The sequence below is a fragment of the Microcaecilia unicolor genome, chromosome 5 (assembly GCF_901765095.1).
Source record: "Microcaecilia unicolor chromosome 5, aMicUni1.1, whole genome shotgun sequence".
Classification (NCBI taxonomy): domain Eukaryota; kingdom Metazoa; phylum Chordata; class Amphibia; order Gymnophiona; family Siphonopidae; genus Microcaecilia; species Microcaecilia unicolor.
The window spans coordinates 16,976,436-17,000,428 of record NC_044035.1 but is presented as its reverse complement, the minus strand read 5'-3'; the positions used below and the strand labels follow the sequence as shown (position 1 = coordinate 17,000,428).

The following is a 23,993-nucleotide window of genomic DNA, read 5'->3' as shown; positions in this document are numbered from 1 at the left end:
GAATCATTGGTGCACCCCAATCCAGCAGGTGACAGTGCCTCTTATGTCATAAGATGTACGGAGTGTGTCAGCTAATCTGGCAGCGAAGTGGAAAGAAATATGGAACTATTTCAATTTCCCAAGGTTGATGGTTAGCGCTACTGGGAGGCAGCAGCGGACAGCGGTTCTATCACAAAACGCTGGGGAAACCAGATGTCTTTCTTCACTTAAATATGTCCTACTTATACTCAAAGTTGGATTATGGTGAGCAGGGCCTCTATAACCATGTAAATTATCTTCTGTGGCAAAATCCCCACTGACAGCATTCGAGAATTAATATTCTGATAATTCAAAGGGCCCGAGAGGCTGCTGGATGTGCTGTAGCTCCTCGATCATGTCCGTTGGGCAAAGGGATATCTCAGTAGTTACAGTCAGTGACATCGCCCTGCATGTTCTCAGCCAGGAAAGAATGTTAAAAAAAATAAATAAATATCGAACAGGGAGTTGTAAGGTGCACAGTTTTCGCTCTCATTCCTAACACTTAAAAACCCCAAACCTTTGTTTAAAAATCTTCTGCAAATTAAGAAACTGATGTGCAAAAGGTTAATAAGGAATATGTTGTGTGTATTTATTTTTTTTAACTACATGATAATATCTATATATATATATATCTATATATATATCTATATGCATATATATACTGTACTTTTAATGTTCTTGGAGTGGTAGTTTCTTGGTTCTTCTAGGCATCCTAAGGGCACTTCCAGGCTCAACTAATTTCATCCAGCGTTATCAGGATCGAAAGTACCAGAGAGAAGGAACAGCAAAGACGGACGGGTACCTGGACATGTCCAAAAAAACCTGCCAGCACAAGTTTTGGAGACAGGAATGTTTGCCCATGTTTGCCCAATTGCTACGAGACCCCCCTCCCACCCATTCACCCCCCCCCCTTCCCTGGGTGTCTTCTTCTGTCGCTGTGTCTTCAGAGACAGTCGTCGGTTTCAGAAATTCTCCAAAAATGAACAAAAGCTAAAACAATCTTCCAGTACAATTTCCTGTGATCCCAGTGGTTTTAAGTTTCAGACGGAGTCTTAGAAGAGCCGGAATTTTTTCTTCATTTCGTTACGTTTCCAGAGAGGTAATTTGTCGAACTCCTGGATGGGCATGCCAAAGATCTCCTGGAACACTTCGGGGGCGAGGTGGCACTATTAAAGAGGAAAGAGACCGGTGTCAGACGCAAGGGAAATACGCTCCACTTCTGCGTAGGATTCAGTGAATATTAGATTTTCAGACTGAACTTCTTGAAGTGAGTATTCCAAAACAGTCAGCAAAGTTAGACATTCAGCCACTGAATATATACCAGCCGATGGTCAGTGTGAGTTAACTAGCCGGGAATGGCCGCCAACTGGTTAACTCATGTCTTGGTAGATAACTGGTCATTTTCAGAGGCATTTAACCAGTTAACGCCACTGAAAATACCTGGTTAACGCCAAAAATAAAGCCGGCAATTTTGGGAGTGTTCCAGGGGTGTGACCGGTTTAAAGTCACGATATTTGGAACTTAACTGGCCAGGCTTAATGGGCAAATAAGACTGAATAAATAGCAGTTCCTATCTTTACCGTTAAGCTATGGCCGGTTAAGTCTCAAAACTGACTTAAAAACCCCCCAGAAGAACAATAGTCCTCGTAATCGCAAAGACGTATCCAACACAGCGAAGGTGACAAAAAGGATGATCTCCAACATAAAGGAGTTTATTTAAAGCATCCAAAGACTCGATACGAGTCGATTTCGGCCACGCTGGCCTGCCTTAGGAATCTTCGGTTGGGTGTCCTTATCCTGTTAGAACGCATTGTTCCGAGCTAGCGATTTTACTTTAAACAAGGTGCAATAATTGGCGTTTACTTGAAGACTCCTGAGGCAGGCCAGCGTGGCCAAAACACGACTCATGTCGAGCCTTTGGATGCTTTAAATAAACTCCTTTATGTTGGACATCATCTACTAGGAAGGCAGGACAAATAGCTTGTTCTTTTGGCCGCTGTTGGTGACAGGGTGCTGGGCTTGATGGACCCTTGGTCTGTCCCAGCATGGCGATGCTTATGTACTTGTTCCTTTTTGTCACCTTCGCTGTGTTGGATACGTCAATATTGACTCAACCAGTCATGCACTGGCTGGCGTTGCAAGAACCAGGTATTTAATGCTGGTTGCTGGAAACAGCCTGGCATTGAATATCCGGCAGAGCCCCAATTCCTGTGCGCACTTTAGAAAATACGTGCAAAGACACGTGGAGGGTGTGTCTGCACCCCTAGCACGTCCTGTTTTGTCCTCCTCCTGAGATGCTTTTGCTATTGTAAACCGGACAGAAACCAGACTGGGCCCTTGCGGTATATCAGGAATATGTAAATAAATTAAAAAAGGAAAATTTTATAACTTGGCACCCACATGTATGCACAACCTGAGCACGTAAGTGTACGAATACTGTCACTTTCGTGGCTAAGTGTAAGTGCATGGGGGAGGGGCTGCCACAAGCAGCTTACAGAATACAGTAGGTTTAGGCTACTCGCCTTTGCTGTTCTTAGGTGCCCATAGGCACACCCGGTCTATGGCTGGTGGAACTGTGGGTTCATAAATAGAAAGTGTGCTCTCTTGAGCAGGGACTGTCCTTCCCCTTGTTTAAAATTGTACAGCGCTGCGTAACCCTAGCAGCGCTATAGAAATGCTAAGTAGTAGTAGTAGTAGTAGTAGTAATACTGGGTTAAGCAGGAGTAGCCTATTGGTTAGTGCAGTGGACTTTGATCCTGGGGAATTGGGTTCAATTCCCACTGCAGCTCCTTGTGACTCTGACAAGTTACTTAACCCTCCGTTGCCCCAGGTACAAATAAGTACCTGAATATATGTAAACCGCTTTGAATGTAGTTGCAAAAACCACAGAAAGGCAGTTTATCAAGTCCCATTTCCCTTTCCCTATTTGAGATTCTACACGGAATGTTGCTGTTGCTACTATTTGAAATTCTGGAATGTTGCTACTATTTGAGATTCTACATGGAATGTTAATGTTGCTATTCCACTAGCAACATTCCATGTAGAAGCCTGCCCTTGCAGATCAGCAACGTGGCCATGTGCAGGACGTCAGACTCACAGAAACAGAAGCCTGCGCGGCAAGGGCAGGCTTCTACATGGAATGTTGCTAGTGGAGGAGTAGCCTAGTGATTAGTGTAGTGGACTTTGGTCCTGGGGAACTGAGGAACTGAGTTTGATTCCCACTTCAGGCACAGGCAGCTCCTTGTGACTCTGGGCAAGTCACTTAACCCTCCATTGCCCCATGTAAGCCGCATTGAGCCTGCCATGAGTGGGAAAAGCACAGGGTACAAATGTAACAAAAATAAAATAGATACTATTGGAGATTCCACATGGAATGTTGCTATTCCACTAGCAACATTCCATGTAGAAGCCTGCGCGGCCACATTGGTGATCTACAAGGGCCGACTTCTACATGGAATGTTGCTAGTGGGACTCTGGGCAAGTCACTTAACCCTCCATTGCCCCATGTAAGCCGCATTGAGCCTGCCATGAGTGGGAAAAGCACAGGGTGCAAATGTAACAAAAAATAAAATAAAAAAATATTCTGGTTATCGTAAAAAAAAACCAGAACTGCGCTGTCACTCCGACAAACTGCTGGGATGCCCAGTTACCCAGTTGCAGGCTGGAGACCTCTTGGTTGGTCCTGGTTTTGAATTTACACCCCAAAGCACTATGGGATTTGTAGTGCCTGATCCTGCCCACTGACATCAGAGGGTCTTTTACTAAGGCAAGCTTACGTTTTTAGCACACGCTAAAAATAGGTGCACACTAAACGTTAGAGACGCCAATGCATTTCTATGGGCGTCTCTAAAGTTTAGCGCGTGCCCAATTTTAGCACGCACTAAAAACGTGAGCACACCTTAGTAAAAGTCGCCCTCAGTGCTGTAAGGTCCATAATGCACTAGGATGGAGTGGCTAGAAATCCAGGTCTGTCCCAAAATCTCCAGGCTGGAACTGGGTAACTTAGAGGGGCATAACCGAACGGGGCTAGCCATCTATATGGGTGGCCATCTCCGGGGGCGGGTCCATAAAGGGGCGGAACCAACCGTATTACTGAAAATTTCTTTTGATAATATGGTCGGGGCCGGTCAAATGTTGAGATCACCGGATTTAGATACCACCGGATTTAGAGATGGCCGGCTTTGGTTTTTGGCCATAATGGAAACCGGGCCCGGCCATCTCAAACCCAGCCAAACGCAAGCCCTTTGGTCGTGGGAGAAGCCAGCATTTGTAGTGAACTGGCCCCCCTGACATGCCAGAGCACCAACCGGGCACCCTAGGGAGCACTGCAGTGGACTTCAAAAATTGCTCCCAGGTGTATACCTCCCTAACCTTGTGTGCTGAGCCCCCCCCAAACCCACTTCCCACAACTCTACACCACTACCATAGCCCTTAGGGATGAAGGGGGGAACCTCCATGTGGGTACAGTGGGCTTTGGAGGGCTCCCATTTACTACCACAAGTGTAACAGGTAGGGGGGGATGGGCATGGGTCCACCTGCCTGAAGTGCACTGCACCCACTAAAAACTGCTCCAGGGACCTGCATACTGCTGTCATGGAGCTGGGTATGACATTTCAGGCTGGCATAGGGTGCGAGGGGGTTGGTGACCACTGGGGAAGTAAGGGGAGGTGATCCCCGACTCCCTCCGGTGGTCATCTGGTCAGGTGGGGCACCTTTTTGAGGCTTGGTCCTGAAAAAATAGGGACCAAGTGAAGTCAGTCAAATGCTCATCAAGGCCGGCTTCGTTTTTTCCATTATTGGGCGAAGCCGGCCATCTGGTAACCACGCCCCCGTCCCGCCTTCAGCACACTGCCGACACGCCCCCCTTGAACTTTGGCCGGCTCTGCAATGGAAAGCTGTTGGAGCCGGCCAAAATCGGCTTTCGATTATACCGATTTGGCCGGGTTTAGGAGATGGCTGGCCATCTCTCGATTTGTGTGGAAGATGGCCGACGATCTCCTTCGAAAATAAGCAGGTTAGTAACACTGAAACTGGAGCTGCCCCTCCCCCCCTTCTGAAGGAAACAAATATATCTTCCCTATATAAACGTTTGTCAGTCAGATCCTTGGGACAGATATTTCCATTGTAAACATCACTTAGTCTCTCCGGGTTTCTCGGCAGTACTTACTCTGGCCTTGCCTGAGCCTGCCCGTTTCATTTTAAGCTGCCCACTTCCATTTGCTCTTTTCACTTCTTCAGTACTGGATCTTCTGCCTGCTCTCCTCATGTCCGCGTGGTCTGCTCACTTTTACTGCCCTGAAGCACCGTTCTCCCTCCAGCACCGGCGATTCCCATAGCCAGCCTTCTGCCAGCGTGCGTCATCGGGGCCTCTCCTTAGGTGCGACCCACCTACTCTGCAACTTCCTGTTTTCCGCAAAGATGGGACGCGTGCCTGAGGAGAGGCCTCGATGACGCACGCTGGCAGAAGGCTGGCTATGGGAATCGCCAGTGCTGGAGGGAGAACGGTGCTTCAGGGCAGTAAAAGTGAGCAGACCACGCGGACGGGGAGAGCGGGCAGAAGACAGGGAGAAATGCAAAACTCGGGAGGGGATGGAGAAGGGAGAAAGCGCTGCCCAAGACCAGAGTGGAAGTGAAGCTATCTAGTCCACTGTAAGCAAGCCAATTTGTAATCTGTTTTCACTTTCCACCCTCCTCCTCCCCAGCGCAGCCGTCATTTCAGTTCACTCAAAACAAAGCACAGAAAATTTTGTGCCCACCTACTTTGGGCTCAGGCCCATCCAAAACTGGCTGTCTGGCTACGCCACTGACCAGCAAGTATTAAAACTGGGATTGTGCCCCGTCTTACCTCCAGTCTGGTCCTGTCTACATCCTTTAGCACTTTATTGCGCCCTCTACTGGTCACCATGAGTGCTTCATAGGGATAAATCTGCAGCAAAAGCAAAACTCCATGTAAGTCCCAGACCTGGAAGTTCTGGTTGAAGCCTTTGAAATAAGCATACAGTAGATTATGGGGAAAGTGCCATCGATGCAGGGAGTCACTGAGTGCATGGAAGAAGTGAACTGGAACATGACAACACAATTAGATAAGGTGAACCAAAGCAAAATGGACTCCTTATGATACTGAGAAAGGCAGGATTCAGCTCCTGACTTTGAGAGTTATGCTCCTAAATTGGCCTTTTTAGAAATTTAATAGACCTGGTTGCCGCATCTCAAAAAAGATACAGTAAAAATTGAAAAGGTACAGAGAAGGGTGACGAAAATGATAAAGGGGATGGGACGACTTCCCTATGAGGAAAGGCTAAAGCGGCTAGGGCTCTTCAGCTTGGAGAAAAGATGGCTGAGGGGAGATATGACAGAGGTCTATAAAATAATGATTAGAGTGGAACGGGTAGATGTGAATCGATTATTTACTCTTCCAAAAATACTAGGAATAGGGGGGACACAATGAAGCTACGAAGTAGTAAATTTAAAACGAATCGGAGAAACTTTTTCTTTAGTCAGCGAGTAATTAAACTCTGGAATTCGTTGCCAAAAAATGTGGTAAAGGCAATTAGCTTAGCGGGGTTTTAAAAAAGGTTTGGATGGCTTCCTAAAGGAAAAGTCCATAGACCATTATTAAAATGGACTTGGGGAAAATCCACTGCTTATTTCTGGGATAAGCAGCATAAAATGTATTGAGCTTTTTGGGGATCTTGCCAGATATTTGTGACCTGGATTGGTCACTGTTGGAAACACGATGCCGGGCTTGATGGACCTTTGGTCTGTCCCAGTGTGGCAATATTTGTGTACCCAAAATTTAGGAGCATAAAAAGCAGGTGCAACAGGAGCAGATTTAGGGCGGACAAAAAACATAGCAGTGGTTTTCAGCACTAGGCTCATAAATTTAGAAAGATGAATTTCAGGCTCTTGTCGGGTCCTTCATTGTTTTAATAAAGAACCATTTTAATCCTTTGAATGTAGACCACATTGTTTTTATTTTCACCCTTTGGTGTTTCTTATTCCCGCCCTGCTGTGGTGGTCAATGCTATCTAGTTAAAAGCTACTGAATATTAACGGCTGGGATGGTCTGCGTGATTGAACCAGGAGCCTCTCTTGCCTCATTGTTTTGAGTATAAATCCCATGATTTAAGAGCACCTAAAAAAAGATTAATTTTCAGCTGCTATATTTGGCTGAAAATACTGCACAAATTTAGGAGCATAAGCTCAGCTCTTTTTGACCATATGGAGGCATATTTTCAAAGCACTTTGGGAGGCTAAGTTCCATAGGTTTCTAAGGAACTTTGGGAGGCTAAGTGCTTTGAAAATATGCCTCCATCTGTCTCTTCATTTCTTGTTTGGTTTGACTAAACCCAACATGTATCAATCCAGCCATTTTCTTTCTATCTTTAATCTGGCAATTAAGGCTGTATGAAGGGATGGAAACACGGGCAGATGTTTGGGGGGGGGGGGGGGGTTTGTGTATATTTCATAAAATATTTCAGGAAAGAACTGACCTTTGAAAACGTTTTTGGAATCAGTAATGTTGAAAGGGCTGCTGTTTTTTTTTGGTTGGGTTATCAAGGCCCCACCATGGTGCCTGTGACCTCTTTGTTCTTAAAATATTGCAAACCTTGGTCATTGTTTCTCGTGGCACACGGCTCCTGGTCCTCCCTCATTTAGGGGTCCTTTAACAAAGCAGCGGTAAAAAGTGGCCTGCGGTAGTGTTACATCTTTTAGGCACGCACTGGGCCATTATTTTTACCATGGCTGGGAAAAAGGCGGGAAATAGGCCTGCACCAATATTAAAATTAGCGCACACCTATTTACAGCCTGAACCCTTACCGTCACTCATTGACCTGGCGGTAAGGGCTCACACTCTACCCACACGGTAACCATGCAGCAAATGCCAATGTGGCACGCTGCCAGTTACCTCCAGGAGCGCGGGATTTGGTGTGTGCCAAACTACCCCGGCGGTAGTGCTGATTGGGCATGCACTACCAACGCATTAGCCCTCCTGCGCCTTTGTAAAAGGGACCCTTAGGCAGGGCCGCTGAGAGACTAGGCCGGGCCCGGGGCAAGGACGCCCCGCCTCCGCTGCCGCCCCCCCCGTCACTCTCCCCGCTGCTGCAATCCACGGTCTCACCTGCCTGCCTCCACGGCTCCGGGCCCCCTTCATTCAAAGTGGCAGTCGCAGATCGCGTCTCTTCATTTCCGGTGTCCCACCCTCGTCTGATGTAACTTCCGGTTTCCGCAAGGGCGGGACACAGGGAGGGAAGGCCAGAAGAGACGCGATCTGCGACTGCCGCTTTGAACGAAGGGGCCCCGGAGCCGTGGAGGCAGGCAGGTGAGATCGGGGACTGCAGCGCCGGCGGCCTGACCCCGGCGCCGGGTCCCCCTTGGAGGCCCAGGCCCGGGGAATATTGCCCCCCTGCCCCCCCTCTTGGCGGCCCTGCCCTTAGGTAAGAGCTAGGCCAGACTCTGCCAGGCTCTCCAAGATCTAGAAGGTTCCAGGTGTTACTGGAGCTCTTTAAAGGACACCAAAAAGAAGGATTGTACACTGAGCAGAAGTTTGATTGTGACCTTCTCATGACATTCCTACTTTTATTTCAATCAGCAAATGGAGAAACTGGGTAAGTGGAAATGGAATGCCAAACCAGGGGACACAAGATGAAGCTAGAATATTGTAGATTTAAAACAAATAGGAGAACGTTTTTCTTTACTCAGCGTGTAGTTGGACTCTGGAACTCGTTGCCGGAAAATGTAGTGACAGCAGCTGGCCTTAGGGAATTTTTTTTATGTTTCAACGTTTTTATTGATGATGAAATAAATATGGTATAACAGATACCATAAAATATAAAACTTCAACAGTACAGTGGAACTTCACATATAAGTATTGAACAGACCATCATCAAGTTTTTTGTATACTTCCTCCCTCCCTTCCCCCCTCCCCTCTATTCCCCCTCCCTCCCCCCTTACTTCTGTGTGTCAAACAATATTGGGGATAATGGATTTAAACATTCAGACCATGTGTACTGCCAAGGTAACTCACAATAGATTGAGGAGCAAACTTCGCCCCTGTGGACTAAGTCCTTGTATATATCGGCCCCATATTGACATCAACTGTTTTTTTTCCTTTTCGGGGTTCCCTTCGCCTCTCTGGCTTCCCAGGTGGCCAGCTCATGTAGGCCTTAGGGAATTTAAAGGGGGTTTGGACAGATTCCTGAGGGAAAAGTCCATTGAACATTATTTTTTTTTTTTTGGGGGGGGGGGGGGGGGTTGCCGGCTTCTTGAAGCCTGGATTGGCCGCTGTCGGAGACAGGATGCTGGGCTTGATGGATCCTTGGTCTTTTCCCAGTATGGCGGTGTTTATGTATTATGTACTTATTGCCAAAATTGAAATTTACAAAATGTTAAGAAGGTTGTAAACTGGTTCTTCCCTCTTTCGCTATGTACTCCTGGGGTTTATTTATTTCTAACACTTACCCTAGGCTCTAACATGTTAGGCATCGACACACCTCGGTCCATTCTCGGTGCTGGTACGTGGCCATCGGGGAGGGACTGTGTGAAATAAACAGAAGGAAACATTCTTTTACACACAACAACAGCGGCAAGAGGTATTTCTGAGAGACCCTAGGTACCAACGTAACTCGCCGTAGCATCTCAGCATCTATACTGAGCTCTCTACTGCTTGAGTGACTGACTGGGATTGTAGCTCAGACTGAAGCAGAAGGTTCCAGAAGCCTAAAGCATCTCTGGGTTTTATTTTTGCTTTTTCTCACTATCTGTTTTGGAGCCAGTAGTTTCTTTCTGCTCTTTGAGGCTTACGGTTGCCTTCATTTGCACCTACCATGGGTTTTTGCTCCCTGTTTGCTATCCCTTTGTGCTTCTACCTGTCAATAGCAGGAATGTGATTTTCATTCATAATCACCCAGGGATCCCCCTACCCCCTTTTTATATTCCCAACCCCCAAGATACCTAATGTGGTCCAAGCAGCAATGGCCCTGGGTCAGGGGCCATTGATTAGGGCTCCCTCCAGCACCCTAAAACCACAGTCCCTGAATGTGACCACCAGGTGTCACCCTTAAACGATGGCCATGTCGCCCTTCCCACCATGTCAGCCATTGTAAGTGCTATCTTCATAGCATTCCCAGGCCAACTGGGAAGTGGAAGACCTGCCTTGAGGATCGAACCAGATTGTTTTTTAAAAAGTTATAACGGTTGATAAACCATATATAAAAAGCCCAGTATGAAATTGTCTGCAGACAGCATGTAACTCTGAATGGGAGACTGAAAGACTTCCACTCTCTAGTCTATGGGAAAACAAAATGAAATGAACCTTACCTGGAAATCTGGAAAAGTAAAAAGAAAAGAAAAGCAGGGCGTAAATATATGATAAATAGTAAATACTGCAGACAGCAAACAGCTACAATGGAGTAGATCAGGCAATCAAATTCTGCCATAAATCGAATCCCCTTTATTTAAAAAATACATTTATTTTTAATTTCCTTTCCATATTCTTCAGGGTTTTGTTACCTTGTTTTAGTTTATTTAAAAATAAAACACCTGCAAGACTACAACTCCCAGAATGCTAATTACCATCAGGTGTCCGTCCCAGTGGTGTAGCCATAGGTGGGCCTGGGTGGGCCAGGGCCCACCCACTTAGGGTTCAGGCCCACCCAACAATAGCATACGTTTAGTGGTAGCTGGTGGAGATCCCAAGCTCTATCAGCTGAAGACTTCCTTTGATGGTAAGCCAAGGGGGAAAGAAGCGTTTTCTCGCCAGCTGAAGAACACTTGGTGCCCACCCACTTCTTGCCTAGGCCCACCCAGAATCTGTTGTCTGGCTACGCCCCTGGTCCGTCCTGGTTTTACATCTCTGTCTGCGCCACTGCCTGCTACAAGAAAATGCAGACACGCTCCCAGTAAAGACAAGGCAGAAAGAGTGGGATCGCTCGGGCAAAACTGGTCTGTCCGTGTCAGCTTTTTTTTTTCTAGTGAATTTAGTGCACATGGATAGCACTAGAATTATTCACAGATCACATACATGTCCAGGCAAAAATGCAGCACCTTCCTCCAATGAGAAGGACCAGTGTGATTATAACGGACTGGCTGACAGTCACTACCCCTTTCATTGAGGCTTCAGTGGAGCTTTTTCAAGGCGTAGTGACCAGGGGCGTAGCCAGACTTCGGCGGGAGGGGGGGCCCAGAGCCTGAGGTGAGGGGACACATTTTAGGCCCCCCCCCCGGTTACCGCTGGGTTAGCGTGGGGGCCCTTACTGCCACAATGGGTGGCAGTAAATGCTCCCCCCCCCCCATATGGTCAAGCGGTAAGAGCAATCTTTATACCTGCTGTGGTAAAAAGGGCCTCAGCGCATGGAAAAAATGGCCCCCACCACTACAGCAGGGCCCTCTTTACCGCAGCCTAGTATAAGGGTCCCTTAGCACCAATGTTGTATTGAACAGATCAGGGTTCTTAACCAGACAAGGTCAAATGGGGTGCGGAGAAGGATCTTGAAAAATCTGAGGCAATTGATCGAAACTTTCTACACAGAGTGAAGGTCGGAATTAGGACACTTTTCAAAGGAATTTGCCAGGTAACTTAATCATTCGCTGGGTAAATTCCTTGGGCTGAAAACCACTTACTGTTCAAACAGGTACATTATGTACAATTTATGTAGCAAAGTAGCTCGTGTGTGATTTCTGTAGCAGTATAACTATGCAATAACGTTGTTAGTGGGTAACAGTGAGATATGTAGCTGTCACTAGTGGACATGTGGTTCAGGAAGGGGGTGTGAGGGTTTCACCATCAGTAAAAGGGGTGCAGGAACCCCCAGGGCCGCCGAGAGACTGGGCCAGGCCCGGGACAAGGCTGCCCCCGGGGTCCCCCCCACCCGAGGTCACCGGGCCCCTCTGCACTGACCTTAAGCGCCTCACCTTCGAAAGCGCAGCAAGCAGCGGCAGACCACTCCTTCCTTCAGTGTCCCGCCCTCGCGGAAGTTACGCCAGGCGAGAGCGGGACACGGAAGGAAGGAGTGGTCTGCCACTGCTTGCTGCGCTTTCGAAGGTGAGGCGCTTATGTTCAATGCCAGGGAGCAACGGAGGGCGGCGGCAGTGCAGGGCCCCCCCCCCCCCCCCCGGAGGCCGGGGAAATTTTGTCCTCCCTGTCCCCCCCTCTCGGCGGCCCTGGGAACCCCTGGAATACATGCTGTCTGATTGATTGGTTGGTGAAACAGCAATGCAAGGCCTATGTTCTAATAGTAGTAAGGATTGACTGATTGAGCGTTTCCTGTGGGCTAATGGCTTGCTGGGGTCACTTAGCTGGTCATTAACTACAGGAAATGCCTGATCTCTTGATTATTGTGGTTTAATCATAGCATTGAGGGACATAAAAGACTCCCTCTCTCTGCCTTTTATTGAGAAGGAGAAAGAAGCTGTGTGTGTGCTCAGAAAGCCGCAGACCCTGCGACATTCTTACCTTGAACCTCAGCGCTGACGTCCCCATAACTGTTATACTGAGCAAAATCTGTTGACACAGGCTGTATTGGGAGAAGGAGAAAACAGTGCACGGCTGTAATCAGAGTGACATCCGAGTAAACTTCTTCACTAAACAGAAATTTCACTTTTCTTCTCAACCCTACTGGGCTTTTAGTTGAACTGGAACTATTCCCTGTTGGGGCTAAGGCATCATAAACTTTCATTTGGGGGGGTTCCTGGCATTTGTGACCTCCCCCCCCCCCCCCCCCCCTCTCTTCTGGAGTAACTTATCCTTGATCTGTGCCCTTAGACTGCAAGTCCCTGCAAACTTTCTGTGCCTTCTGAAGCTGGTCACTAGGTGTCACTGTTTAGCTAAGCTGACTTCTGCCCCTCCCCCAATGATCCTTCCCAATTCCTCCCCACAAGCCGTGAATATTGTCCCTGTGGCACCCCTATGAGAATCAGGTGTATGCCACAGACACATGTGTGCGAAGGCACAACACATGACAATAATGTGCCCAAACCTCAGCAGATAATTCCTAAGTGTGCTGAAAGCGATTAGTGGGAACAGAATCAGGCTCTTGAAAAACAGATGGAAATAACGGGAAGGGAAAAACTTATTGAAATGAAGATGAGAAAGATCAAAGCTACTGCACAATGTTAGATTCCCGTCTGGAAAACCATAAATGATATTATACAAAAACTATTGAATAATCTCATTCCCCCTTATACTTATAAATTTATGTATAAAGATGTGCTCATACGTTTTCTTAGCACAATCACAGATGTCCAGACATTTAATCACAGAACATCTCTATTAATATAAAGTGATGCCTCCAAGTCTCACCCTTTATAGTGTTGCTTCTGCACAAAAAGGTCATACATATTGCTTTCACTTAGCTTTTGCAGTTGAGAAACGAGTCTGGACATGGGCCGTTTCGAGACCCTTGTCTCAACTACATAGTAACATAGTAGATGCCGGCAGAAAAAGACCTGCACGGTCCATCCAGTCTGCCCAACAAGACAACTCATGTGTGCTACTTTTGTGTATACCCTACTTTGATTTGTACCTGTGCTCTTCAGGGCACAGACCGTATAAGTCTGCCCAGCACTATCCCCGCCTTCCACCACCGGCTCTAGCACAGACCGTATAAGTCTGCCCAGCGCTATCCCTGCCTCCCAACCTCCAGTCCCGCCTCCCACCACTGGCTGTGGCTGCAAAAGCTAAGACGCTCAAAATGGATTACAACAGTGGCGGTCCTAGGTCGGCTGCTACCCGTGGTGGATCGCCGCTGCGCACCCCCCCCCCCCCCCAGGGTGCAGCACGACCCCCCCCCCCCCCCCCCGGGTGCATTCTTAGCTGCTGGAGGGTGCAGAGAGCAGCTCCCTGTTCCGGGGCAGAGGGAGCTGGGAACCAGCGGAGCCGACAGGCGCGTGGCTGCTCTCTGCACCCTCCAGCAGCGGACCGCCCCCACCGCCCCGCCCTTGCTACGCCACTGATTACAAATTTTAATGGAGGATGACTCAACAGGGTACCATGTGGTGTTCAGAAGCAATACTATTCGTAACACCTTTCAACGGTCTTCGGGAAGACCACAAAGACATAACAATTGAGATTGTCAGACACGTGCACCAAGACTCCTGGAGAAGGCGCTTTCGGTGCAGAAACATGGTACTGTGTTCACTCATCCTCTATTAAAATTTGTAATCCATTTTGAGCATCTTGATTCTGCTCCCACTCCTCGCGGGACATCGGTGTTCTTTCCACTTTGGTGGGGTTTTTTCTATGCTGAACCTCAAGCAGCAACATGCAGTAAATAGACACCCAGAGCAAAATGTCCCTTCATGATTTTTCTCTCCTTTCATTAACTTAAGGTTGAACAATCAACTTTAGTTCAGCAGCATAAGGCTTCTGCATCTCTTATTTGACATGGATGTTCCTCCATGATTACATTCTAATGGTCTTTTATGAGCCTTAATCTTAAATTCAGACCTCCTTTATAACACCTCCTTTTGTAATTCCCCCTCCCCTCCATTGTCCCTATTTGCATTGTAACGTTACCGTTTTCAGGTGGTGGAAATGAAAACGGTAACGGAATTCAAACATGCGTGGGATAAGCATAAAGTAATCCTGTGCAGAAGGAATGGATCCAAAGGAGCTTAGTCGAGATCGGGAGGCAGGGCTGGTGGTTGGGAGGCGGGGATAGTGCTGGGCAGACTTACACGGTCTGTGCCAGAGCCGGTGGTGGGAGGCGGGGATAGTGCTGGGCAGACTTATACGGTCTGTGCCAGAGCCGGTGGTTGGGAGGCGGGGCTGGTGGTTGGGAGGCGGGGATAGTGCTGGGCAGACTTATACGGTCTGTGCCAGAGCCGGTGGTTGGGAGGCGGGGCTGGTGGTTGGGAGGTGGGGATAGTGCTGGGCAGACTTATACGGTCTGTGCCCTGAAGAACACAGGTACAAAACAAAGTAGGGTATACACAAAAAGTAGCACATGAGTTATCTTGTTGGGCAGACTGGATGGACCGTGCAGGTCTTTTTCTGCCATCATCTACTATGTTACTATGTTACTTTCCTGTTATCTTTTCATGTCCCTGTTTGTTCTTGTTTTTATTTTAATATTATGTTGTCTTACTTGTTCATCCACCCTCTTATTTTCACTTTGTAAACCGCTTAGACTATCTGTGCTTTATATTTGCAGTATATCAAACAGTGACATAACTATGGGGGACCAAGGGGGCCTGGGCCCCCCCAAATTGGCTCTGGGGCCCCTGGCTGATCGGGGTCCCCAACCCCCGCCAGCTAAGGTACCTGTGCAGTGGCAGTGGAGGCGGAAGCGCGGCAGGAGGGCAGCGGCGGAGAGGTGGTAGCGGCTGCAGTGGAGGGCGTCGGTGGGGAGGCGGGCCAAAATGTGCCCCCCTCAGCTTGGGCTGTGCCCCCTCCCTCCCGTTGAGGTCTGCCTAATGCCCCTGAACAAACGTGAAGCATTTTCCCTACACTGACTTTCTACTCAGAACTGATCAGAGCACAGAGGAGGGGAGAGAGGACTGTCCTTCCACAGCACTGACAAGTGCTTTTCCTAAGGAGTTTGTGCTACTGTCTACAACACGGGATTAATCTGCCACAGCACCACCGAGTGTGTCTCTCACAGACAACTGTTTCATTATGGAACCTTCTGGAACTGGTCTGGCAAGGTCCATGCAGACTAGCTGTATATCAGAGAGACTCTGCCCTCTTGTGAATGGATAGTGAAAGCCCAGACAACGTTGTCCGAGTCCTGTGGTTAGTTCCCTGGGATTTTTCCAGTGAGGAAACAAGCTTATCCACCTCTGAAAGTGCGGCCAGCTGGTTGTTTACGATAGCGTAAGTTAACTGATTTACTCGTTTTGACGTTTTAACTGTTGTTATAATCTCTATAGTATATTACTGCATACCGCTGTAAACCACCTTTTGGGAGAAGTGGTTAGACAGAGAGATAAAGATAAATACATAGAGAGCTAGACGTAGAGAGAGAGAGATAAAGACAGAGAGAGAGAGAGAGAGCGTGAGCTACAGATAGACAGAGATAAAATTAGAGAAAACAGAGAGAGATAGAGGTATTGAAAGAGAGCTAGAGTTAACGATAGATAGAGGGATATAAAAATCAAACAAATAAATGGCGAGTGACCGTACTCACTCGCAAATGCGCAGTAGAGATTTCCCTCTCTGTTCCGCCCCCGCGTCAATACGTGATGACGGGGTCGGGACAGAGAGGGAAACTGCGCGAAGCCGCCGACGTCGCTACCGCTCCCCCCCCCCGAGGTCGCCGCCGCCGCCCCCCCGTCCCGAGCCCTCTCTTCGGTACTGAACTTACATCGGCGAAACGCAGCACGCAGAACAGCTGAGCTCCCGTCGCCCTTTCTTCCCTGCCTGTGTCCCGCCCTCGCCGACGTTACGTCACACGAAGGCGGGACACAGGCAGAGAAGGAAGGCCGACGGGAGCTCAGCTGATCTGCGTGCTGCCTGCGTTTCGCCGATGTAAGTTCAATACCGAAGAGAGGGCCGGGGTGGTGGCGGTGACTCCGGGGGGGGGGCAGCGGCGAGGGGAAGGGCCTTGCCAAAACCCCATACTAGCCCGTTTTAACGGGCTCAACGGCTAGTAGAGAAATGAAAAGAGAGAGAGAGAGATAAAGATAGCTAGAGAGACAGAGATCAAGAGATATAGATAGAAAAACAGAGGGGGGGGGGGGGGGTGAAAGGAAATCGCCAGGCAGCCCCAGCTGACATCTTACCCTGTGGAGTCCATTCCGTCCATAACCAGGCAGGGAGGAGGTTTTGGAAGAAGACGTGTGCCGAGCTGGAGAAGAAAAGCCCGCAGTTAAAAGCAATTCTATAATAAGTCGCTCACAAGTACACGCTGAGCTCCTATATGTATAGAAAACGGACATTTAGGAACCTAAGGGGTCCTTTTTACTAAGCAGAGGTAAGACTAACACATGCTTATCGCACGCTAAAAAGGCATTTCAGCAGACGCGCTAAGGCATCCCACGATAGATCTGGGATCGTCATGCACCAATCCTGTGCTAAGAAAGATAAAGGCAACACCTACAGAAGGTGACCTCTCCACAAGAGAAACGAAAGCCAAACAAAATGAACAGTGGATCCAAACAAATTCCTCTCTCAGATGGTGTTTCTTGATTTATTCAAATCTGTAAAAATCGACCCGACACAGCTGCTTCGTTCTTGCCCGGAGTGCGAGCTATCAGATACCTCACATAGTTTGACAAACGACTGAGAGACAATCGTTTTGTCAGATTGTTATTGTATCAAAAATCAATAGACCCCTGACGCAGGCCTTTAAGGCCGAAACACGACTCATGTCGGGTCGATTTTTTACAGATTTGAATAAAGGCTTTGTTCAAGAAACACCATCTGAGAGAGGAATTTTTTGGAAAAAAATATAAAGGAACATGAAATATTTCTTCGCGCGGGGGGGGGTGGGGGCAGGGAGTAGGCTTACCCTGTGCTACTCGTCAAACTGCCACACACCACCCATTAGCACGGGGTGAGCACATGAGCCCTTACAACTTACAAGAAAGGTGGTTATGGCTCACGCGGTAATGGACGCACTCTAATTGGGACATTAGTGCGTGGCCATTAATGGAGAAATTGTGGCCATTTTAATGCTGCACTATAAGTGGCCTCAGCACGTGGGACCACTTTTTAGACTGATTTAATAAACGGGCCCCAAAGTGCATAATTACCTGTGTCATTTCTACAAATAAGAACAGAACACATCAAAAAATACCCTCCATACATAAGTATTGCCATACTGGGACAGGCCAAAGGTCCATCAAGCCCAGAATCTTGTTTCCAACAGTGGCCAATCCAGGTCACAAGTACGTGGCAAGATCCCAAAAGAGTACAATACATTTTATGTTGCTTATCCTAGAAATAGGCGGTGTATTTTCCCCAAGTCCATTTTAATAATGGTTTATAGACTTTTCTTTTAGAAAGCTAGCCAATCCTTTTTTAAACCCCGCTAAGCTAACTGCTTTTACTACGTTCTCTGGCAATGAATTCCAGAGTTTAATTACACGTTGAGCGAAGAAAAGTTTTCTCTGATTCATATTAAATTTACTACTTTATAGCTTCATCGCATGCCCCCTAGTCCTAGTATTTTTGGAAAGAGTAAACAAATGATTCAAGTAGACCCGTTCCACTCCACTCATTATTTTATAGACCTCTATCATATCTCCCTTCAGCCTTCTTTTCTCCAAGCTAAACAGCCCTAGACGCTTCAGCCTTTCCTCATAGGGAAGTCATCCCATCCCCTTATCATGCTCATCGCCCTTCTCTGTACCTTTTCTAATTCCACTATATCTTTTTTTTGAGATGCGGTGACCAGAATTGCACACAATATTCGAGGTGCGGTCGCACCATGGGGGTGATACAAAGGCTCCATGGTGTAACTGCAAAACAAAATACTAGCAGCCATTTGTGTTACTATCATAGAAAACCACTCACTTGTTATGCACTGAATATCTGGGTTTAACGCTGGCAGTGGACAGTCAAAATGTCCAACCCGGACATTCAACAGAAATGGCTGCTAGTATTTTGCTTAACGGAGGGTATTTTTTGATGTGTTCTGTTCTTATTTTCATGGGTAAGTGGGGTGTGGGAGGCGGGAACAGAGCCTTAACCCTAATGCCAGCTCTGAAGTGGCGTAGGGTTAAGGCACTATTCCGCCCTTAAGATCAGAGCGCCGGACACCCTTTGATCATGGGTGCTGTATAAATTTATTTATTTGTTACATTTGTATCCCACATTTTCCCACCTATTTGTAGGCTCAGTGTGGCTTACATAGTACCGGAGAGGCCTTTGCAGGCTCCGGTGTGAACAAATACAGGGCGATGTTGTGCTAAGATCAAGTTCATGTGGCACAGCCACATTAGGGAATCGGAGAGCGGAAGAGTTGTGTTATGTCCATTACGTGCTTTAATTTGATTGTGTTGCAGAGATTAGGCATTTAAGTTGGATCGTTAGGGTATGCCTTTTTAAACAGGTTAGGTTTTAGTGTTTTCCGGAAGTTGAGGTGGTTGTAAGTCGTGTTCAATGCGGGTGCTAGTATCTGGTGGGCTGTGGCGGGAAGCCCTCTCTGTTATTACACTTCAAGAAACACAGCTACAGGACGGCTCTGTCCTTCACCTTCGTCTGGATGCCACACTGCTTGGTGTAGGCTTGGAAATGAGTCTAGACATGCTGGAGGCAGAGAATGAGGGTTCTGATGAGAGCCATGTATAAGGGGCAATTCTGTATTCAGGTGTCCCCTTATAGGCGGCCCCAATTCCACGTGGTGAGACTGTATCCTATAATGGCATCCAGGCCCTTATCCATTACAGAATACTAACATAAACTGGCATGGTCACGCCTGCATTTAGGCATCAAGACTTACGCCAAGTCTATGGCTATTGTAAACAGGTGTGCCTAGATGTAATACGTCCACGTATTATTACAATGTTCTGTAAACTATAGACCAGACATTCAGACCACGGCAGGCAGCACGCCTAACTGCTGTGATTGGCGCTGACCTCGGATATCCATTTTTTTGGGGGGTGGCTCATACTTAACCAGCTAAGTGAATATTCAATACTGGCCAGTTTAGTTTATACCGATCAAAGAAAGGACTGCTATTTAGGTGGTCCGATTTGGCCTTAAGCTTAGCCAGCCAGCACTTGAATATTTGCGGAAAGCCGGCAATATAGCACAATCTAACCAGTTAGCTGCTATGCGCTAACCGCGAATATGCAGCGGAGATAACCCATTACCTCCCACTGAATATTTGCGGCTAGCAGGCTAAGTGCTATTTAACCAGCTAGGAGCCATTCCTGGACAGTTAAATAGCGCTGAATACCAGCTGGCATGTGTGTAAATGTCAACCCCGCCCATGCTGCTCCCCTGTGAACGCCTCCTCGCATGTACGCGCTTGTATTATAGGACAGCACTTAGCACTGGTGGCATTTGCCCACTTACGTGTGCCCTTTATGCCTGGGATGAAACTACAGTGTAGTAAATTTAAAACAAATCGGAGAAAATATTTCTTCACCCAACACATAATAAAACTCTGGAATTCGTTGCCGGAGAACGTGGTGAAGGCGGTTAGCTTGGCAGAGTTTAAAAAGGGGTTAGACGGTTTCCTAAAGGACAAGTCCATAAACCACTACTAAATGGACTTGGGAAAAATCCACAATTCCAGGAATAACATGTATAGAATGTTTGTACGTTTGGGAAGCTCGCCAGGTGCCCTTGGCCTGGATTGGCCGCTGTCCAGGACAGGATGCTGGGCTCGATGGACCCTTGGTCTTTTCCCAGTGTGGCATTACTTATGTACTTATGCGAATGGCGCTTACATTTAGGCAACCAGTCATAGAACGAGAGGGATAGAGGACCAAGAGATTGATCTAAATCGGTAAATATCTTACTGCCCTTACATGAAGTCAGTGGAGAGCTGTATCGAGAGGTTGACAGCGTTGCTGCCCGGTCCCGCGTCTCCCTTTCCATTTCTTCTCTCAGTATCAACTGCCCCAGGCCCGAGTTGAGCTAAGGTTTCAAGAGAAAAAGGAAGATAGGTGAAGTAAAACTCTACAACTTTTAAAGCCAGGCAGCCTAACTGATTAAAAGCTTAATCATGGTCCATTCCACTGTTCCCTGTAAGCTGAGTGGGAGTCCTCCACCAACAGTCCTGCTGTTTCACTAGCACAATTTCATAGTGAGGGACAGGCAAATTCTGCAGGACTCCAGGGAACCTGCCTGTCCACAGTGACTGAAAACACACCGCCATCTACTGGTAGCAATGCAGTTGGCAGGCACCTGTTCAGCTTAAAGGGAATATTGGTCCATGCCCCACGGCAACTGTTCTAGAGGTGCACTGTTGTATATCGCATACTCCTTACAGCATGCACTTAATTTATTTTTTACTTGGATTATTTATTTATTTATTTATAGCATAATAACCACAGAGTGTCTTCAGAAACCAGTCTGCTACAGTTACCATGTCAAGGATAGTATAACTTACATAGTAACATAGTAGATGACGGCAGGAAAAGACCTGCACGGTCCATCCAGTCTGCCCAACAAGACAACTCATGTGTGCTACTCTTTGTGTATACCCTACTTTGATTTGTACCTATGCTCTTCAGGGCATAGACCATATAAGTCTGCCCAGCACTATCCCCGCCTCCCAACCACCGGCTCTGGCACAGACCGTATAAGTCTGCCCAGCACTATCCCCGCCTCCCAACCACCAGCCCCACCTCCCACCACTGGCTCTGGCACAGACCGTATAAGTCTGCCCAGCACCATCCCCGCCTCCCAACCACCGGCTCTGACACAGACCGTATAAGTCTGCCCAGCACTATCCCCGCCTCCCAACCACCGGCTCTGACACAGACCGTATAAGTCTGCCCAGCACTATCCCCGCCTCCCACCACCGGCTCTGGCACTGACCGTATAAGTCTGCCCAGCACTATCCCCTCCTCCCAACCTCCAGCCCCGCTTCCCACCACCGGCTCTGGCACAGACCGTATAAGTCTGCCCAGCACTATCCCCGCCTCCCAACCACCAGCCCCACCTCCCACCACTGGCTCTGGCACAGACCGTATAAGTCTGCCCAGCACCATCCCCGCCTCCCAACCACCGGCTCTGACACAGACCGTATAAGTCTGCCCAGCACTATCCCCGCCTCCCAACCACCGGCTCTGACACAGACCGTATAAGTCTGCCCAGCACTATCCCCGCCTCCCAACCACCGGCTCTGACACAGACCGTATAAGTCTGCCCAGCACTATCCCCGCCTCCCACCACCGGCTCTGGCACTGACCGTATAAGTCTGCCCAGCACTATCCCCTCCTCCCAACCTCCAGCCCCGCTTCCCACCACCGACTCTGGCACAGACTGTATAAGTCTGCCCAGCACTATCCCCGCCTCCCAACCACCAGCCCCACCTCCCACCACTGGCTCTGGCACAGACCGTATAAGTCTGCCCAGCACCATCCCCGCCTCCCAACCACCGGCTCTGACACAGACCGTATAAGTCTGCCCAGCACTATCCCCGCCTCCCAACCACCGGCTCTGACACAGACCGTATAAGTCTGCCCAGCACTATCCCCGCCTCCCACCACCAGCTCTGGCACTGACCGTATAAGTCTGCCCAGCACTATCCCCTCCTCCCAACCTCCAGCCCCGCTTCCCACCACCGGCTCTGGCACAGACCGTATAAGTTTGCCCAGCACTATCCCCGCCTCCCACCACCAGCTCTGGCACAGACCGTATAAGTCTGCCCAGCACTATCCCCGCCTCCCAACCACCGGCTCTGACACAGACCGTATAAGTCTGCCCAGCACTATCCCCGCCTCCCACCACCGGCTCTGGCACTGACCGTATAAGTCTGCCCAGCACTATCCCCTCCTCCCAACCTCCAGCCCCGCTTCCCACCACCGGCTCTGGCACAGACTGTATAAGTCTGCCCAGCACTATCCCCGCCTCCCAACCACCAGCCCCACCTCCCACCACTGGCTCTGGCACAGACCGTATAAGTCTGCCCAGCACCATCCCCGCCTCCCAACCACCGGCTCTGACACAGACCGTATAAGTCTGCCCAGAACTATCCCCGCCTCCCACCACCGGCTCTGGCACTGACCGTATAAGTCTGCCCAGCACTATCCCCTCCTCCCAACCTCCAGCCCCGCTTCCCACCACCGGCTCTGGCACAGACTGTATAAGTCTGCCCAGCACTATCCCCGCCTCCCAACCACCAGCCCCACCTCCCACCACTGGCTCTGGCACAGACCGTATAAGTCTGCCCAGCACCATCCCCGCCTCCCAACCACCGGCTCTGACACAGACCGTATAAGTCTGCCCAGCACCATCCCCGCCTCCCAACCACCGGCTCTGACAGAGACCGTATAAGTCTGCCCAGCACTATCCCCGCCTCCCACCACCAGCTCTGGCACTGACCGTATAAGTCTGCCCAGCACTATCCCCTCCTCCCAACCTCCAGCCCCGCTTCCCACCACCGGCTCTGGCACAGACCGTATAAGTTTGCCCAGCACTATCCCTGCCTCCCAACCTCCAGCCCCGCCTCTCACCACCGGCTCTGCTATCCAATCTTGGTTAAGCTCCTGAGCAGATCAAAGTGACATCCAAAGGATTTTATTAGAGATATCATATATAAGAAAGTTGCCCGACACAGGCCGTGTTTCGCCCACAGAGGGCTTTTAAAACATAGACATAGATTATCCACAATAAAAATTTCTTGTGAAATATTAATAAATATAATAATAAGCACAACAAACAACACAGAAAAATATAAAATATATTAATATAATGTACAAATAAATCATCACGTCTCTAGTACCACTGATAGACTAAAACAGAATATATACATATATATAATATCAGCAAAGCAGGGCACTGATGCAACCAAAATATAAAAAATATATATATACTTAAGCATAACAAGAGGTCAAATAATAATAAAGGGACACGTACCTAAAATGTATCCTCTTGAAAAGAACAACTAAAATGTTTTAAAAGCAATAGCAATATCTTATGTTTTTAAATTTTGTATATTATATAGTTTTTATGAGTTTGATATTTATAATTTGATTTGTTTGTTTGTTGTAACCCCTGACGCAGCCCTCTGTGGGCGAAACACGGCCAACTTTCTTATATACGATATCTCTAATAAAATCCTTTGGATGTCACTTTGATCTGCTCGGTTATTTTCCACGTTGGATCTTGCAGATCGCTTGCCTTGTTGTTTTTAAGGATAGTATAACTGTCATCAACCCTGCTGGTCTTGGTGCATGGTAATTCCACTCTGAGCTTCTGAACGTTTACTTGTATTCTCTCACATGATGCCAAGGGTAGGCAACAATTTGTTGATACTGACAGAACGTTTCAGCACCTGATCCAGGAATGGTTTTTTTTTTTTTACAACTGTGAACAGTAATTCCACCTAAGGTGGCCATTTATAACACGTCTG

The 23,993-nt window shown here is 48.2% G+C and overlaps 1 protein-coding gene across 17 annotated transcripts in view; it reads right to left on the bottom strand.

The window, feature by feature from the left end:
* Positions 1–606: 606 nt before the first annotated feature.
* Positions 607–23,993, bottom strand: part of LOC115469908 (actin-binding LIM protein 1-like) — a 238,620-nt gene continuing 215,233 nt past the window's right edge. For all 17 annotated transcript variants that reach the window (XM_030202674.1, XM_030202680.1, XM_030202679.1 and 14 more), the window contains 7 exons: positions 20,440–20,548; positions 16,741–16,805; positions 12,473–12,533; positions 10,339–10,346; positions 9,481–9,555; positions 5,864–5,944; positions 607–1,184 (listed from right to left, as the gene is read on the bottom strand). In XM_030202674.1, the coding sequence (XP_030058534.1) occupies positions 1,071–1,184; positions 5,864–5,944; positions 9,481–9,555; positions 10,339–10,346; positions 12,473–12,533; positions 16,741–16,805; positions 20,440–20,548 (513 nt within the window). In that variant the 3' untranslated portion in view covers positions 607–1,070. The remainder of the gene's footprint in view (positions 1,185–5,863; positions 5,945–9,480; positions 9,556–10,338; positions 10,347–12,472; positions 12,534–16,740; positions 16,806–20,439; positions 20,549–23,993) is intronic.